The sequence below is a fragment of the Vulpes lagopus genome, chromosome 6, assembly GCF_018345385.1.
Source record: "Vulpes lagopus strain Blue_001 chromosome 6, ASM1834538v1, whole genome shotgun sequence".
Taxonomy (NCBI): Eukaryota; Metazoa; Chordata; class Mammalia; order Carnivora; family Canidae; genus Vulpes; species Vulpes lagopus.
This window is the reverse complement of record NC_054829.1, coordinates 97,464,935-97,484,973: the sequence shown is the minus strand read 5'-3', so window position 1 is coordinate 97,484,973 and position 20,039 is coordinate 97,464,935. Positions and strand designations below refer to the sequence as shown.

Genomic DNA, 20,039 nt, shown 5'->3' with positions numbered 1-20,039 from the left:
CTTCCAAGTACAGTCTATATTATACTTCAATTTCTGATTAAATCTCCCCCCTCTTCTTGCTGGCACTTTTCTTGGTGCTTGCTTTGTACTGATAGTAGAACCACTTAAATATTTGTACCTGTAAAAGTTAGACTGTAAAGTTAAAGTGGCTGTATCAAAAGAAAACTTATTGGCTCCACGATGACAATATGAATTTTTAAGGTAACTTCAAAAATTCTGCTTTAAATATATAAGGATGCCAAATATTAACACTGAAAAATATGTAATTACTCATAATCAGAATCCTGAGAGGCACTGAACAGCTGCTGAAAAATATGGCATGTCACTATGCCAGCTTGAGTTTAATGACCTACATGTGAAGGGCTACATATCCAATTACTAATCCTCCCTCAGCTACTCTTTAGCCTGATATAGAGGCAGCTGAAAAAAAGATGCCCTACTAACATCAGAAATGGATCCAGACTTTGTTGTCAATGTTTAGTCAGGAGATCTTTTAGATTTAAGACGAGGAAGAAATAGGGAGTGACCCACAACAATGTTATAGCTGACACAGCTTTTCAAGTAAAAATTGAGGGTTTAAAGCAAAAATGATTTCAGTTTTCTGACTAGAGAACTCAAATCCTGCATTTAATTTTCTGTTTATTAAAACCTTTAAACAGGCTCAAATAGGTTTTCAAATATCAAGAGTAATTTACTTCGCAATTCTTCCCGTACCAATGTGGCAGTCTTCTAATTCATCCACTCAAATCTCATTCTTATCTTCAAATTCTGTAGTAATTACCTATTAGAAGTGGGCCAAAACAAAAGCTAAATAGAAAACGACAGTCTACTAGATTATGTTTCAGTTGTCCCTCAGTTGACTTGGTCTATATATAGCGAAAAGATCATATAAGGTCATGTATTATGAACAATGAAATGTCACATGATGTTTTGCAAAATAGCACAGGAAAAATAGTTCAAGGAATGAATGGCTAATAAGATTTAGGACTATAATTTAAATAAAAACGTTTAAGCAGTCTAGATTTAAGTGCATCTTATTGGGAGTTTGACTCCTTCTTAAAATTCGATTTTTCATTTGAGTCGCGTGAAACCGTGTGATACCGAGAACTTTCTTCTGCACACATTATAGTTTAGGCATAGCTATGCTTTCCCTTCATCTTCGGTAGAGAATTAAAGAGCCCTCCACCGTTGACTCGAGTAAGTATGTCTTAACACCGCCCTCATCCCCAAAGGAAGATATAAATGAACGCATGCCTGCAAGTACACCCTTGCTTGGAGGTGGAAAAACAGACATCACTGCAACTGCCCCTCACCCCCACTCCGAAAACTCCAACTCCGCCCAACATGAACTCCCTCCCCTTTCTTCCACTGCGGGTCCAAACGTGGCGCAGTTCGATGACGTAACGGCGTAAGCGTCGGCGTCTCCTACGCGTAGCTACCGTCCCTGCCTCTGGGAGTTGAAGTTTCCTAGGGAAGATTCGTGAGCTGTAGCAAGACCACTAGGAGAAGGCTCTGTGTTGGTGCTCTCGGTTCCCTGACAACTCCTCAGCTCGGTAAGTCACCTGGCACTGCCGCTGGCGTTTGCCTACTCTCTGGTCTTCTCTGGCCGCCAAAGAGGCTCTTGCAAGTGCCAGCCTCGACTAGCAACACGGCTTCCGGGGGACAGGGGAGTGGGGCTGTGGAAGCGGCGCGACCCAGTTCGCAAAGGAAGTGATGTCAGATGGAGCGCGTCCCCGGCGCCAAGCAGCTCCCTGATTGGCTGGCTGCGGTTTAATCCCTCCTCCAGTGCGTCCGTAGGCGGGTGCCTGGAGGGGAGAGTGAGGCGAGGCCCAACCACCCGCTGTGGGGGCGCCTCCGGTCGACGTTTGTTTGGGGGTCGGGATCCGGTCCCTAGTGTATGAAGAGTGTGAGTTTCCAAATAATGAAGGGAGAGGGAAATCTAGACTCTGAGAGGCTGGAAAACGAGCTGTGGTTCTGCCACTTGGTGGCGAGAGACCGTGAGCAGCCGCCTTAGGTTTTCCCATCGGCCTCCTCTCCTTTCTCCGACGAGGGGCTGGCTGGGCGCTGTGCACGCAGAGGCCAGCCGAAAGGTGCTGCAGGTGCTGTAGGCCCCGTGCTGGTGAGCCGAGGATAGTTTCTGAGGAGGACTGAGGCGTTGGTTTCAGTGAAATGTTTAAAGTGTTAAAATTCGGCAGTTTTTCTAGAGCTCTACAGAGGATAGCAACAGACGACTTTCTCCCTTTTTGTTTTGGTTGTTTTTCATTCTTCCCCATCTCCCCAGCCCAGCCCAGTCCTCCCACGGGGCCTGACGGCTGAATCAGGCGCTTCCGATACTGCAGGACTGGGCCGGCGCCTTTTAAAAAGGTTTTAGGTTTTTGGTTTTTGGTTTTGTTTTTGTTTTCTTTCTTTCCCTTAATTAAGTCAGGTCACTTAATTCCATTTTGCAGTTATTCCAGCATTCGTTTGCATCTTTCAGGAAGGGAGGCTCTGTCATAAATTATGAAGACTGTTTATTTAGCCCAACCCAAATCATAAAAGTTGAGTTTTTTGTTTTGTTTTGTTTTGGCTATTCACTGATGTATGTGTGTGTTCCCTGCTGGAAGCTGTGCTGAGAACTGCAAATACAGGGGAGATTGAGATGCCTCTTTTTTTTTTTTTTTTTTAAAACTTGTCTCACACCAAATGACCTTAGTCGCCTTTATTGGTTTTATCAGACCACCTGATAGCCTGTTTCTGTGACGAAATTGACCAACCTTGCAAAAAATTCTGTGTTAAATTTCATAACAAATATTTCTATAATTGCTACAAAATATTGTTCTTAAGTGTTTGCTGAACACGGTTGAGTAAGTGAAAATGGACCGTGTCACTGCATGTGAGGGAGGAACACAAAACCGTTGCGGAGTTTACACCGTGGCAAAAACTTTAAAAAGCAAAGTATACCTAGTGAAAGAGAATGCCACATTTTGCTTCAGGTAATCTGAACAAGCTAGTGAAATGCTTGTTGAATGGTATAGCAAGTGGGAGTTGGTACATATCTTTTGTATGTAAAGTGTGATGTAAGCAGTAATATATTGGCTCTCAGGCTAGTATCTAGCTTATCAGAGCTTAAAAAATTCACTTGCTGCAGGGCATTTTCTTAATTGGAAATAGCTTTTAAAATAATGAAAATGTCAGCTAGCTCATGACCTTTCCTTGTATTTGATAGGCTGTTTAAAAACATTAGTATGCAGTGCTAAGCCAAGTTAAATTTGACTTAGACTTTTTAGATAGGAAAGGCCAAAGCTCCCCCTGGTGTACACGAGTTGTAAAATATTTCTATATTGCTTTTTTTTTTTTTTTTTTTTATAATTTTGTGATTATAGAGCCAATCAACACTGGAAGTTTTTTAAGAATAAAGAACTAGCAAAATACGATGCCACTGATGAACGGAAGTGTTCCCTTTTGGAATATTAGGCGTTGTTTTATGAAGACAGCGTTTTTTTGTTTCCTGTGAATTTTAATTGTGCTTTTAAGTTTACACACTTAGCGTGGTAAATAGGCTTAACTTGTTTTCTCTCCCATGTACTGTTTTGCATATATGCATTGCTGACTTCTATTTAATGTTCTATGTATGTAAAGGAAGTAAAATAAAAGTGATTTTTTTTTTTTTTTAAGATTTTATTCGGGAGAGACAGAGAGAGAGGCAGAGACAGAGGCAGAGGGAGAAGCAGGCTCCATGCAGGGAGCCCAATGTGGGACTCGATCCCGGGACTCCAGGATCACACCCTGGGCTGAAGGCAGGCGCAATACCGCTGAGCCATCCAAGTGTCCCTATTGTTTTCAGTTTGTGTAGAGTGAACTTATCTCCTAATTGTTGATTTTGTTGGGTTTTTCTCATTTCTGTCTTTTTTGTAACTTTTCATGGTCCTCTGACGGAATTATCACTTCCTCTCTCCAAACCCTCTCTCTATCTGCTGCTGATTTTGTAGATGCTCCTACCCATGGCCCTGTTACGTGCTTCATTCCACAACACAGCTTACATAGATGATTCAGAATTCTAATCCTGTAGTGTTCTAAGTTAATATGTCATCTCCTGGTTTGGCCCTTGTTGTAACTGAGAAGCTGTGTCCGCTTCCTTTAGGTTCCCCAGGTGACCAGTGTGGTATAAGCCATTAGTCTCAATTTCACCTGTTTTCAGACTTTCTTCATGGAAAGGGGAGCCTCCCCCCCCCCAACATTAGTTTAAGGGTTCACCTTAAACCCTCTGCTGAGGGCACCTGGAATGGTGGGTGCTCAGTCTGTTCAGCATCCGACGCTTGATTTTGGCTCAGGTCATGATCTCAAGGTTGTGAGATTGAGCTGTGCATAAGGCTCCACGCTTAGCCAGGAACTTATTTCTCTCCCTTTCCCTCTGTCCCTTGTCCTGCCCTGCCCCCCACCCCCACCCTGTCCCCCATGTAGCTTCTCTCTCTCCCTCTCTCTTTCTCAAATAAATCTTTAAAGAAATGTATTTTTTAAACCTGTCTGCTATCTTCCATCCTCTTTTTTTTTTTTAAGCTTTTATTTATTTATTCATGAGAGAGGCAGAGACACAGGCAGAGGGTGAAGCAGGCTCCATGAAGGGAGCCCAACATGGGACTGGATCCTGGGTCTCCAGGATCAGGCCCCGGGCTGAAGGCGGCATTAAACCACTGAGCCACCTGGGCTGCTGCCCTCTTCCATCCTCTTTAAAGCTAGGAGGAAACACCCCCCCCCCCCCCCCCCCCGCTGCCTTCACATGGCCGACTCAACAGGAATAGTACCTATTTTAGTTCTTGTTTTTGGTTTTGAGAGAGGCTATACCTTTTTTGTTTCCTTTTGTATTTTATCTACTGTTGTCATGTATTTCACAATTGAGAGGATGCCTCAAAACATGAACTTTTGGCAACTATCTCTAGGAAGTCTGTCCCATTTTTGTATTCAGTAGCATAGGAATAGAACCGGAGCTATTTTTTCTTCTCTTTGAGTGACAGTGTTCTCTGAATCCTCCAACATCAGGGGTAAAGCAACACAGCTCTTTTACATTCTTTGGAAACCCTCATATTCTAAATAAGATTTTGGATGTCTAGGGGAGAGTAGAGTTGAATCTGGTTTTGAATCTTAGCTCCATCACTTCATTTGTCTTTTCACTCAGCAAGTATTCTGAGGACCTCCTTTGTCCAAGATTTGTTCTAGGTGCCTGTTTTTAGGGATTAATTAGTACTTTTGTAATTTGGGGCAAGTTATTTTATCTCACAGTGCCTTCTTTCTTTGTAAAGTAGACATGATGCTGTCTACCTCATAGGATTATTTTAAGGATTAAATTAGATAATACTTTTTAGCCCAGTAAGAATTAATAAATGTTTGCTATAACCACTTTCATTACTTTCTAAAATCTGTTGTAATCACTCATTTATTCCACAAATATATAATAAGCATCTACTAAGCGCCAGGTACTATGTTAGTAATGTAATGTGGCAATATAATGTTAGGCAAAAGCAGACATCATCTGTGCCCATAGGCAGTTTCCAGTGTAAAATCAAATTGTCATTTCTAGGAGATATTTTCCCCAAACTAAGAATACTGTTTGGTTAATGGTATAAGGAAAACTTGTGAACTCTTAGATTGCTAGATGGTTCTTTCCCCCTCAGTAATATGTGACCTAGCAAAATGCCAGGACTTTTTTGTAGCTACCAAAACACACATCGTAAGATTCATCTTTCAGTTAAATTTGGTAAACTTTGTGTTTGCTTAGTTATCCCTCTGTACCCTGCCTGTTACATTACACTTTTAAAGAAAGCAAGAATCATATAATAAAACTACTGCTTAAATTATGTTCTGCAAGGTTTTGTCCTTTCCATTATCTGAATTGTTGAGATTTTTTTCTCCTAGATGTTAGCTTCTCTGCACAGACTTGTTAGCTATCTCTTTAAGAAGGGAGAAGCACAGAATTTTCTTTAAAGCCAGTAGAACATTTGCAAGCTTCATGCTTAGACTTTGCTAGGGATAAATTAGTAAATTTTTAAGTTGTAGTGTTATTAATCTGTTCAAGACAAAAGAAATCAGTATTTTTAGCCCTTTCCTAATCCAAAGGTAAGTTTAGTTCTAGACAATAAAGTTGTGGGTAGTTAATCCAATTAAATATGTTTGAGATGGTCCTACACATTTCATGACTAATTTTAGGATCAGCTTATGTATTTTATTTTATAGCCATCATAATGTGGATATTTATAATTACATATTACAGTGAAATATACTGAGAGGAAACCAAATTTGTTTTTTTCATTGTCCAAAATCTATAAATCTATAGCATATCTTTTGTCAAAAATCATTTCTGAGTATACACTCAGATAATAAAAGTAACATTTCTCTTGTACTGTAGCATTAATGACAGCTTAAAAAAAAAGATGCTTCCAAAAAAAAAAATGCTTCCTATCACTTTTTTAAAAGTATTTTTTCTTAAAAAAAAAAAAAAAAAGTATTTTTTCTTTTACAAAACAATATATTTTCATTATATAAAATACAGAAAGTGCAAGAAGAGTCATGAGTAAGAATTACATATGCTTATGTGTACATATTCTTTTTATAACAAAGTTGGAGATAATATATATTGTTTTCTGTTTTTATTTTTAGTTAGCATAACCATTTCCCTTATCACTAAATAATTTTAGGAAATATGATTTTTACTGGATGCTTAGTATTCCCCACCCATGTTACAGATGAAGTGTAATTTATTTACACCTACCTTCTGCTGACATTCAAGTAGTCTAGTTTTTCATTGTTAAAAATTATACTGCAGTACATATATCTTTTTGCATTAATTTTGTATATATTTCTGATTCATTTACAGGGATTTATTGTGAGGAAATAAGTTATTGGGTCAAAGGGTATCATGACATTTTAAAGCTCTGTGTAACCTGGAAAAATTGTGCCGTGACTGCTAGCTAATAGTATATGCAAAAACACCCTATTTAGTCAAATGATTTTTTTTCCAGTAAATGACATTAAATTATCTAAATTTATATTTTTATTTGTTATTGATAGGATTTAATTTTAATCTTAATCACATCTATTGGTCTTTTTTTTTTTTTACTTTTTGCATGCGTGTGTGTGTGTGTGTGTGTGTGTGTGTGTAACTTACCTGTTCATGTTAAAAGTTGCTTTTCAATTTTTTCAGAGGCATCAAATAATGTCCTCTGAAATGTTGCCAGCATTTATTGAGTCTTCTAATGTTGAAAGAAAGCAAAGTTTAAGTGAAGATCAAGAAAAGAGCCAGAAGCCAAGATTAGGTGAAGATAAAGAAAAGAGCCAGAAGCCAAGATTAGGTGAACAGTTTGAACCAATATCTAAACGACAGATGAAGAAGCTAATTAAACAGAAACAGTGGGAAGAACAACGAGAACTCCGCAAGTATGTTTCAAAACACATATATGCTACCCCATTCAGGAGTGTTGAACTTTGTATAGCCACATCAGAAGTAATTGTGTTAATTAAAATTTGGGGTATGTATGTTGTTAAGCTAGCACTCTCAATTGGATGTTAAAACTGTATTTATTCAGTCTAGGTGGATTTACACTACACTTTTTCTCACCCAGAACCTATTGTGAGTAGCAGCACAGTTTCTGAAATAACTGACTTAGATAAGGGATATAGTTAGCATCCATGTCCTAGATATATAGAACAGAAATAACCACCTCAGATCAAATTCGAGCCTAACATTGATTTTGCTAGAAAAACCATTGTTTTGGTGAGAGTAGTTAAACTGAAGCTATTATTGTATAATGCCAACATATTGAGGAGAAATAAACTATAGTTGATGTAGATTATAGAAAATGTATGTTTTTTTAAAAAACACTTTTACTTTGCTTTTTTTATATTCTAATGTCATTTGAAAATCATGTAGGAGATGAATGATAAAAATAAAAATTCTTGAAGTCTAAAATTCAGTATTTCATAAAGTCTTAGTATGGGGTAATAGCAATAATAAATGAAATTAATAGTCATAAGGGTTTGTGTAGAAAATACTATGTTTTTGCAAAATCATTTTCTTTCTACCTAAAGCTTTTAGATGGACCATATAAAATTACTGATATCTGACCCACAGAAGTGGTAGTTTGATGTGGTTCAGCCTGCTAATTTTTTTTAAAAAATTATTTTTTTGTCTATTTAGAAGAGTCTTGTAAATATCTGAATATGTAAATAACAACAAAAAGTTTCAATTCCTGATTTTAGACAAAAGCGAAAGGAAAAACGCAAAAGAAAACAATTAGAGCGACAGTGTCAACTGGAATCAAACTTAGATGGAAATGACAGAAAACGTATCCGAAGAGATGTTGTTCACAGCACACTCCGCCTTATCATTGACTGCAGTTTTGACAGCCTAATGGTATTAAAGGTATCATGAATCATTGTCAGGAAAATCCTGTAGGCAGAGTAGGGTGACTAATTCTTGCTTTAAGAGGTAATATCACTTTGGTGTAAATTTATATACTAAAATGCATCTTAAAATTTTTCAAGATCATGCTCCCTAAGTTAAACTAGCTAATAAATCGCTCTATTTTTATGTATGGAAGAGAGAGACAGATACCATAATTAGATTATATGATTCAGTAACAGCATTTTAATCATAAAGATCCAGGAGTATTTTTGCTATTTGTCCTAACCAGAAGAAGAAAGTAAGAAATGTAATTAGTTTAATAGAATTATTTCTTATTTTAGTAGTTTGAGAAAACTGGTTGTCTGAAGAATTTTAGTGAAGGGCATATGCTTCACTTACTTTACAAACCATTAGTAAATTATGAAAATAGCAATAGTATGGCTCTAAGAGTTTTTCTTCTTTTGTTTTCTCTTAAGAGAGTATTATTTTCATGAATTAGCCTTTTCAGTGGATACAAAATTGAAATTATTGATCAGTTATAGAGTATTGACTTTACTTAAGGTAATTATTGTTAGTACTTACAGAAATTGAATGGAAAATATCAGAAAGAACCTATTATTGCCAGAGGGGGGAAAAAATGTACCTGTCTAGTCCCTCTCTTCTGCTTATTCTATTCTACTAAGACTATGGCATGGCCATAGATGATTTTCAAAATGCTGCTTTAAAAATTGCACTCTTTTATAGGACATTAAGAAACTTCATAAGCAGATTCAGCGATGTTATGCAGAAAATCGACGGGCACTGCATCCTGTGCAGGTATGTTTGGGGAATTTAAAATAGTTTCCAGTTTCCTTTTAAAACGTCCTGGGGAAAAGGCACAGATAATTCCAGTTGTCTATACAAGAGTTTTACAGATGCTTTTCCTTAGAGAACAAAATGCCTAATTGAAAAGTATTTTAATTTGCTACAAAAAGAAAATATTTTCAACATTTTTTCCCAAGTCAATCTTAGTCACATGCTGCACACTCATTGTATTTTGTTACACGCTGACCTCATTCCTGTGTAGTTGAACATCTTCATTTAAGGATATATATATGTATTTTTATACCAGTTTCTCAGCTGTCAATTCCTTCCCTCCCAGGAAATGAGGGAACTTCCCCCAGCTTGATGCATGCCATTGTACCTGTTGGTTAGTTACTTCTACCTAAAGGATTTTGAGTCTGTGATCATTTTGAAAGGTACTTCCTTAGACTGATTGGCTGCTGTTAAGAGTAGATAGGGTCTTTTTTCTTATTGAATTTGTTTGAATACTAAGTGACCTAAAAATTAACACTGGCTCCCTGATGTTAAAAACCAGAAACTCGGGATCCCTGGGTGGCGCAGTGGTTTGGCGCTTGCCTTTGGCCCAGGGCGCGATCCTGGAGACCCGGGATCGAATCCCACATCGGGCTCCCGGTGCGTGGAGCCTGCTTCTCCCTCTGCCTATGTCTCTGCCTCTCTCTCTCTCTCTCTGTGACTATTATAAATAAATAAAAAATTAAAAAAAAAAAAATTTAAAAAAAAAATAAATAAATAAATAAAATAAAATAAAAACCAGAAACTCTTAATATATTCTGGGTAGATATTTATATTCATTATATCAAGTGGTAGTATTTTTATATTTTTACATTTTATATTCTTCTCAACCTCAATTAGACTTGAAATAGGTGTCAGGGTTTAGAATGAAAGGAAAATTATGAAGACTTTGGACTATGGGGATCCCTGGGTGGCTCAGTGGTTTAGTGCCTGCCTTTGGCCCAGGGCATGATTCTGGAGTCCCGGGATTGAGTCCCGCGTCAGGCTCCCTGCGTGGAGCCTGCTTCTCCCTCTGCCTGTGTCTCTGCCTCTCTCTCTCTCTCTCATGAATAAATAAATAAAATCTTTAAAAAAAAAAAAAAAAAAGGACTTTGGACTTATAAAAAACAGTGATGGCAAAAAAATTTGAATGAAAACTTGACATGGAAGTAGGGAGTTTGTAGAAGAGTGATCATTAAGGGAAAGTCAAATTGTAGTTGCTTGTAAACTGGGGAAAAAATGTTGATGGAATACTTGAGGTATTGTATTATGAGATACACCAAACATGTCACTTCTACCACACATTTATTTTTGTATGTGTAAAGCATGTCTCAAATTTTTTTTCTAGAATGAATATATTTTATGTTTCATTGATGATCAGATGAGTATAGAAGAGAAATAAAATGTTGGATTTTAATAGTCATTTGCTCTCTCTTTCCATGTCCACCAATCTCTTTATCAGTTTTACTTGACAAGTCATGGAGGCCAGTTGAAAAAGAACATGGATGAAAATGACAAAGGATGGGTCAACTGGAAGGTAATTAAAATAGATTAATTCTCACATAATTCCAAGTATTTTTATGCTTAAATTTTTTACCTAAGTTCTACATACTGCCAATAAATATAAGAGTCAACAGCCTTTAAGCCCTGTATGTCACTGTACCTGAGTCTAATGTTACTAGCAGAAGAAGCCAAATAAAGTGAAATGCCTGTTCATAGCTGCTCTCATTAAATCTCACTTATTTTTCACCAACTTTATCTTTTTATTTAAATTTTTTATTTAAATTCTAGATAACATGGTAAAATTGGTTTCAGGTGTAGAATTTAGTAATTTATCGATTCATCACTAAATATAGCACCTAGTGCTCATCACAAGTGCTCTTCTTAATGCCCATCACCCATCTAGCCCATCCCCCACCCACCTCCTCTCCAGCAACTCTTAGTTTGTTCTTTACCACCAACTTTAAAACAATTTTTTAAAACAGGAAAAATTTTAAAGGTCTGTATATCATCTTTATCTAGCAAACTGATGATACATTATTTATAAGAATGAAATCACTTTAAAATTTGGAAATTCTATTTTTTCTAAATCTGTGCCATCCCATATGGTGTCCACTATCCACATGTGAATATTGAACTCTTGAAATGTGACTGGTCTGAATTGAGATCTGCTATAAATGTGAAATACACATTGGATTTCAAAGAGAGAGAATGTAAATGTAAAATGCCTGCTTGAAATGTTTTTTAAAAATTAATTATACGTTGTAATAATAACATAAACCCCAGTAAGGTATATTGTGTTGGGTACAATGTACTAAAATCAATTTCACCTATTTTCACTTTTTAATGTGTCTACTGGAAGATTTAAAATTACATATGTGGCTCATATTTTTTTTTCTGTTGGACTTAAACTATTCTCATTTGGAAAGATGACTAATAGATTGGCTTTAGAACTAATCCCTGAAGAACCTTACCCTATTCAGAGATGTACTGGGTTAGTCCTATTTTTTTTTTCCTTTCTCAAAGCCAATTCTTACTGTGACAAACTTACCCTCTTACATTCACTAATCCCATAATAACTGCATCTATTTTTTTGTTTTGTTTTTATTTGTTTTAGAGAGGCAGAGGGAGAGAGAGGATCCTAAGTGGCTCCATGCCCAGCATAGAGCCTGATGCGGGGCTTGATCTCATGACCCTGAGATCATGACTGATTTGAAATCAAGAGTCAGACGCCTAACTGACTGAGCCACCCAAGCGCCCCTGCTTTTCTTTTAATAATAGCCTATAGTGTGAAACATTTTCAAAAGCTTTTCTAAGTTTTAAAGTACAATATATTTACCAAGTTTTATATTCATGCCTGTTTTCCTAAGAAATTAATATAATTAGTTAGTATAGGCATACTTTCAGTTATTTTGTGTCTGGTTGAATTTGTTATTTATATCACCAGTTTTCCAGAGAATCATGAGTTCACTAGTCTCTACCCAGGTCCCTGTTAGGGCTCTGATTAAGTATTGATCAAATTAATACCATTAATACCATTTTCCAGGAAAGTGGCTATTTATTACCTAGTAAGTTATGCATTTTAGGTGAGGTGTCTCCTTCATTTTTTATTCTTTACAAATTATTAGCAAATGCCATCTGAGTCTGGCGATGCATCATCCTTTATTCTATCAATGTAGTTTGCAAAATTTTGACTGCCAACTGTTATTCAGTCTTTTACCTCTGACCTGATAATTTTGGTGGAGTAGATTTCAAATGTGTATCTTTGTAGAAACAGATGCATGGAATTTATTAAATCTATAAGTCTTTTCCTTTTGATGATTCATGCAAATGGAGAGGAAGTAATTGGAAAAAGGCATTCTTTGGTCGGAGAATAGTATGAGCAGATATGTGGACAAAAAATGTATCTTTTGTTGGAACAAAGATAAAGTTAGAAAGCTAGGTTAGTGCCATATTCAGGAAAGGGGTTTAAGTTTTATCCTACAGGTAAAGATAAAACATTGAAAGTAGGGTTATTAGAAAGTGAGTCTGCCATCAGTGTCTAGAGGCAAATTGGAGGGATCTGAGCCTTGAGACGGAAATAACAGTAGGAGGCCACTTAAATAATTGGGGTGTGAGCTGATGACGAGTTGAAGTAGTAGGTTCTCAATAATACATTGTAAAATATTCCCCCATACTTCCTTTCATATGCTGTTGGGTGGCTTTGTCTATGGAAAAGAAAATAATCATGTTTAGCCAATTTTCACAAAATCCTATTAATAACATCTTTCTCCTTGTGTCTTTAAGGATATCCACATCAAACCAGAGCACTATAGTGAATTCATAAAGAAAGAAGACCTGATTTATCTAACATCAGACTCACCTAATGTACTGAAGGAATTAGATGAATCAAAGGCCTATGTGATCGGAGGATTAGTGGATCACAACCATCACAAGGTACTCTTAAGTTTTTATTTTTGCTTTTGCTCATTCTTAAAATGGATTTGCCAATTTTCTTGACAGTAACAATAGTATTAACGATAGTCGATCTTTATCGAGTGCCTACTGTATTTCAGTCACCTTTCTGGCTAAGGAAGCATTTCACATATATTACTAATTTGCTTAGTCCTCCCTATAACACAGTGAGGTCAGTGCTGTTATTTTCTACGTTTTACAGATGAACTGGAGGCACAGAGAAACTAAGTCTAAAATAAATAGTAGATGAGAAAGCAGATATTTGAAACTAGCAGATTGTTCCAGAGCCTACATGCCTAAATGATATATTGAGGGTAGATGCTGCTGCTAATCAATTTCTAGGTCATTGGTAAAATTTATACCAAAACTGATACCAAAATGATAAATTTATACAAGTTTTTAAATATGCAATTTTCATGCAGTGTGTTTTCTTTTATATTATGTATTTTTGTCTCTTCCCACCACCTCCTTACCCTCATTTGAATGAAAAATTGCAGAAATAAACTTTCTAAAAGAAAATGTTATTTCGTACTTCGCAGCTACTTTGGAGCCTGCTAAATTCAACCCAATTCAAGTAAAAACATGTTTACCAATTGTCTGAGGAAATACTGTCAGCAGAATATCAAGTAATCCATTATTCTTAAATAACATCACTCTAAATTAGATTGTCTGTAACAGTGGAATAATTTATATTCATTATATTCATCTTGTCCATTATAGTAGTCATGTGGCTGCTGGGCAATTCAAACTCAAGTAGTCACACCTGTGGCCATAACTGGTCAGTGCAGCTCTGTAGCATCATAGGGAGTTTTTATCAGAATGATCTGTAGCTTTTTAAATTTTTTTTCTTAGTGGAACAATTCTGTTTTGTTATTTGCATGGAATCATATTTTTTTCTCTGATGTATGTTTTTCTGAACTACATTAATTTTGTTTTCAAAAGCACCTGTTTCAGTCTATTATTTGTCCCTAAAATATGCAAACTATTGGTTAAGAAATCTAGCTCTTCTTTTTCCTGTACTTTGTCTTTTGGCTACTTTAGTTCTGTTTAGAATAGGCTTTAAGGATTTTAATTTTGAGGAGAAAATTTATATTCAATATTTTAATTGATAAGGAAAAATAAAATTTGTCAGCAATTTAACATTTTTTTTCAATTCAGGTTTTCATTTACTTGTCTTTGTCATTTGTGCCTCTTAATGTTATGTGATTAAACATAGTTTTATCTTTATGTCTTTTACATTCATGGGAAGGGTAATGTTGCTTCTCTAGGAATTCAGTTTGAGTATTTTAAACTAAGAGAAAGGCAGTGTAGTATGGTGAAAAGCTATCTGAGTCAAAAGGCATGAGTTGGATTTTTCCTATGGTTCTTCCACTGAGGAGCTTTGTGATGGAGCAGGAAACATGTCTTTTGTTTCCTCCTTTGTAAACTTGTTAAAGCAAATGCCCTAAACATTCTGATGATACTTATTATCAAAAGAACGCTTCCAAATTAGCAGGTAAATACACACACACTTCACTTTGTCTCTGAATTAAGTCGTTTCTACAAAGTAATTATTCTGTTATAGACTTTAAGTTAAAATAAACCAATGTTCTAGTCCAAGTTATAGTATCTTTGTTTTAGGGACTCACATATAAACAAGCTTCAGATCATGGAATTGATCATGCACAGCTCCCCCTCGGAAATTTTGTGAAGATGAATAGTAGAAAAGTTTTGGCAATTAATCATGGTAAGCTATAAGGGGATTATGAAAATATACCAGAGTGAACAATGTGAAAAATAACATTACTTTTGGACAAGTAGAAAATATGCATCTTGCTGGAGACAAAATTATAAAATGTAATCATTTATCATTTGTTTGAATATAGAAATAATACATGCATATTTTAGAAATATTGGAAATATAGAAAAATATAAAGAAAAATAAGCTATAATTTTACTACTTAGAGATACTTGGTAGAAACTTTTTGACGTGTTTCCTTCCAGTTCTTTTCTTATGCCTATATAATATTATTTGTTATATAATTGGATTTTTACTCTGTTGCATAAAATGTTATAAATGTGGGTGTTTCCTCCCCATTTATAATTATATTTTTCTATCATTGAATCATTGTTAATGGCTACATAATACCCCATCATCTGAATATACAATAATGTAACCATTCTTCTGTCATTGAATTTTTTCCTTTTTTGCTATTTTAGATAACATTGTAGTAGATATCTTGGACCTGAGTCTTTGCCTGGAGTTTTGCCTTTTAGGATTTTTTTTAGTAGAGATTTTTGTTAGTATACAACTATTTATTGGGCTTTTTTTATGTGCTAACCACTTTACAGCAGGCTCTAGGGAATTACAGAAATAAACTTATTCATTCAAGGAATGAACTTCTTCGAAGACTTTTGATAGATAATAGAAATTACTTTCCCATAAAGTAATACAAATTAGGCCCTTGAGCAATATATTAAACTGAGAATACCTTGAAGACAGCATTTATATTCTTTACCTCTAATGTAAGAAAAAAAAAAAAAAGCAGGCAAGGTGTGCTCCCCAAAGTGAGTGACTCTTTATAGGAAAGATAGAAAAAATAGAGATAAATGCTAACTTTTTTGGTTTGTTTCTATTTTTTTTTTTTTTTTTTAAGATTTTGTCTATTTATTCACGAGAGAGAAAGAGAGGTAGAGATATAGGCAGAAGGAGAAGCAGGCTCCCTTCAGGGAACCCAGTGCTGGACTTGATCCAGGATCCTGGGATCATGCCCTGAGCCAAAGGCAGATGCTCAACCACTGAGCCACCCAGGCATCCCTGTTTGTTTCTAGTTTATGTTAGCATGTAAAGGATAAAGAAGTGAAAGGGATAAAGAAGAATAGGAAGGACATGAAAAAGGTTATCCCTCCCTGCCTGTTGATTCTAATTGACAAAAGATAATGGTAAATCTTTGAGTGCTCTTGAACTGAATTGAGGAAAAGCTGGAGAAGGGATAGCAGGCCTAGAGGGACTTGGGGCAGATTGACTCTGACAATGGCACAGGAGAAGGAAGTGACATGAACAGAGTAGTTATTAGGACATATTAACGCTCTAAATGCAAAAGCAATGTATTTTAAAATACAGAATGCAGCATGGTAATGAACCTTGGCTACGAAATGCATGGAGTTTGTCTTTGTTGCAGTGTTTGAGATTATTCTGGAATATCTGGAAACCAGAGACTGGCAAGAAGCATTTTTTACTATCTTACCCCAACGGAAAGGAGCTGTACCCACAGACAAAGCCTGTGAAAGTTCTTCACATGATCTGAAATCTGCCAGGATTGAAGATGGGTTGGACAGTGATTCCAGTGAGGAGGACAATAGCAGAAATGAACTAGAGTCACCCCACGAAGAAGAAAAGCAGGATAAAGAAAATAGCAGTGAAACTACAGTGAACTCAATACCACACTAATGTCATCTGTTGTTTTTTGTTTTGTATTTTAGTTTTTGTTTTTTTTAGTTTAAGGAAAACTTAGGAGAAAATGAGGTGCTTCATAGAATATTCTAATTGGAAGAAAATTTTATTTCCTCTTATTTCTGTTAGTGAATTTTTAAAACTTTTTTTACAGCTAAGTGATAAAAAGCCCTTATAAGAAGTATTTTTGTTTTTGCATAAAGTTTAAATGTTTAATTTTTAAAGTAGTTTTCTAAGTCTCAGTGGTTTCTTGAGAATTTTACTTTATTGGTAAACTTTCATTCTCTTTTATTTACTTGATTAGATTCTTTAGAATGTGCCTTCTGACCTTTCAGGTTTTTTTTTTTTTTAATGTTTATATCAAATATCTTTCTGATTTATTGCCTACTTAGTTGTAGAGATAGATATTCATAAATCTCCTGTAAGTCTACCAAAATGTTCTGTATGGGAGGTTACCTCCTATTTGCAGCTTTTTTTTTTTTAATTCAACTCAGTTACTTCAAAGGAATATAGTTAATTTTAGAAAGAAGTATTAGATTGATAAACTCAACAAATTATTTCTTTTGGACTATGGAGCCCATCTCTGTTCCTCCTCTATGATGCCTTTCATGGTTCTAAAGCAGTCACTGGAGAGTAAAGAATCTCCTTAATGTATTTTAATTTCAGTAATGATGGTAAATTATTTAAATTACAGAATTTAATTTTTCAGGATAGATTATTTTAAAAGGCTGCTGAGAATCAATTTTGTCTTAAATTTAAAAGGAAATAGCTCTTAGCTATCATTTTCTTCTATATGTAGTTTTATTAAAAAATATTTGTTCTTAAAGTGAATAAAGTTAACTTCATTATATGTGCATCTGTCTACTAGCATATAATATGCAAGCTAATATAACTTTCTGTAAATAAGCATGTATGAAAAAATATATATAATTGTGTGTGTGTATATATATATCTATATATCTGTATCTGTCCACAATCATGTATGATTCTCAGTTATCAATAACAGGACTGAGTTGCCAAATACATGTGTTATTTGCATAAATGGTTGTGTCGAACAACCCTAAGAATTTGATTTTCAGAAAGTGCGAAAATCCGTAACTAAACATTTGTATGAGGACGTTGGCAAAGGAAGATGGGGCTAAAAGGAGATGTTTTCATTTTCTACTGGTAAATGTAGAGCAGTTTACATTTAAAGTAGTGACTGTTCTTTGTCACAGCTAAAGTAGGATTTCAGAAGCCTTCACTGAGTTTGTATAAAGTTTTTGTTCTTTTCACTCATTGGCATCTCAGATAATGTACACATTTGGTAGAAAGTTCATTAGATTTAGTATTGATGTTCACTGTCTCTTACTTTTGGTTGCTTTATTCTTAGTAATCTATTATAGCTATTCATTTAAAATAAGGTTTTAGAGCATGGTATATAAATAAAGAAAAGCCCCTATAATTCTAGAAGATCAAAGCTTATGTATTAAGTTGTATTTTTCAAAGGTTCAGGTTTTCCTGAGTAAATATGGTTCAGTAGTATGAAATCCAGTTGACCCTTGAAAAGTGTGGGGGTTAGGGGTACCAACCCCCGACATAGTTGAAAATCCATGTGTAACTTTGTCCCCAAACTTAATAGCCTACTATTGACCAGAAATCTTACTGATCATATAAACAGTGTATTAACACATATTTGTATGTTATATGTACTATATACTATATTCTTAAAATAAACTAGAGGAAATGTTAAGAAAATTGTAAGAGAAAATAGATTTACAGTACTGTACTATGTTGAAAAAATTTCCCATGTAAGTGGACCCTGCATTTCAAACCTTTCTTTTTCAGAGGTCAACTATATTATGCCTTTTACTTAAATTATTTGATATGGAATGAGGCACAAGTTAATTTTGAAATGTGGGGAAAAAGTCATTACAGGCACTGTGTAGTTTTAATTGTCACTAATTTTGAAAGCCCTGTATTAGTTTCCTAAGGCTGTCATAACTAATTACCACAAGCCAGGTGGCTTAAAACAATAGACATTATATCTCTTATAGTTCTGGAGGTGAAAAGCTTAAAATCAAAGCGGATCATATTCACTCTGAAGGCTACAGGGAAGAATCCTTTGTAGCCTCTAGGCTTTTGGTGGTTCCCAGCAATCCTTGCTCTTCCTTGGCATTCAGCTGCATCACTCCAGTATCTGCTTTGTAATCACGTGGCTTCTGCCCTCAGTCTTCCTTGTCTGTGTTTGTGTCCCTCTTATAAGCATACAGATCTTTGGATTAGTGTCCATCATAATCCAGCATGACCTCATCTTAACCTGATTACCTTTGCAAAGATCCTATTTCTAAATAAGGTCACATCTAAAGGTATAAGAGATTAGGACTTGAACATATCTTTTGAGTAGGCACAATTCCATCCATACAAGTCTGTATCTTAGGCTGTTGATGACAAGAAGGAGACACAACCTCACAACCCTCTCAGAAAGGGCAAAATCACAATTGTAAGTATTGCTGAGGTATTTAAAAATATTTTTTAAATAATAGTAATCTTGGAGACCCAGGATCAAGTCCCACGTCGGGCTCCCTGCATGGAGCCTGCTTCTCCCTCTGCCTGTGTCTCTGCTTCTCCCTCTCTCTCTGTCTCTCATGAATAAATAAAATCCTTAAAAATAATAATAAATAATAGTAATCTTTTTTCATATTTTAATGTATTATTTCCTCTCATCATTGTTTTGGCTTACTGAGTGAGATGCCTTATTTTAAAAACTACTGTATTGGGCAGCCTGGGTGGCTCAGCGGTTAGTACTGCCTTCAGCCCAGGGTGTGGTCCTGGGGTTCTGGAATAGAGTTCCGCGTCAGGCGCCCTGCATGGAGCCTGCTTCTCCCTCTGCCTGTGTCTCTGCCTCTCCTTTTCTCTCTGTGTCTCTCATGAATAAATAAATCTTTAAAAAAAAAAACTGTATTGGAACATAACAAAGGTAGGGAATTCAGCTCGTATTTAAATAAATGCATCAAAAGGCGATATGCCTCCTGAAATAAAATTTTCTCAGTTCATTTCTTCAAAAACCTATAGTCCTAACAAATCAAGCTCATTCATAAAGGAAGGAGCATTCTTTGGATTGATTCTCCAGAAATCAATGTGTTGTCATCTTGGAGCATTTGAAAATAATTGAGATTGGAAAAGCAAAAAAGAAAAAAGGGAAGCTATTCTGAAGGATGTCAAGGTGAGTGAACAATTATGAAAGCCATCAATTATTGTCATTACAAAGTAAAGTGATAGGTCATTTCACTTTATAGATAGAGAGGCTCACAGATGATATAGGTAAAAGGTAAGAATTGTCCATAGAGTACCGAGAACGTGTACAGACTACAGTAGTAAAAAGAAAAGAGAAAAGAGACTGGCAGAGATCAGAATTAATGACAGTAGTGGCCTATGGTGCTCATTAAACTTTGATCTCAATTG

At 35.6% G+C, this 20,039-nt stretch overlaps 1 protein-coding gene across 7 annotated transcripts; it reads left to right on the top strand.

The window, feature by feature from the left end:
• The first annotated feature begins 1,377 nt into the window (after nucleotides 1–1,377).
• On the top strand, nucleotides 1,378–18,327 carry TRMT10A (tRNA methyltransferase 10A). Of its 7 annotated transcripts, none has more exons than XM_041759964.1 (9): nucleotides 1,796–1,906; nucleotides 2,448–2,537; nucleotides 7,175–7,407; nucleotides 8,230–8,383; nucleotides 9,119–9,190; nucleotides 10,671–10,745; nucleotides 12,995–13,144; nucleotides 14,783–14,888; nucleotides 16,324–18,327. In XM_041759964.1, exons 1-9 carry the CDS (start codon nucleotides 1,898–1,900, stop codon nucleotides 16,590–16,592), a joined length of 1,158 nt encoding a protein of 385 aa, XP_041615898.1. In that variant the 5' UTR covers nucleotides 1,796–1,897; the 3' UTR covers nucleotides 16,593–18,327. The 7 variants fall into 7 exon arrangements, with proteins under 7 accessions (XP_041615900.1, XP_041615899.1, XP_041615898.1 ...); XM_041759963.1 differs by having other exon boundaries at nucleotides 1,798–1,906; nucleotides 8,230–8,392; XM_041759967.1 differs by having other exon boundaries at nucleotides 1,804–1,906; nucleotides 2,477–2,537; nucleotides 8,230–8,392.
• Nucleotides 18,328–20,039: the final 1,712 nt, after the last annotated feature.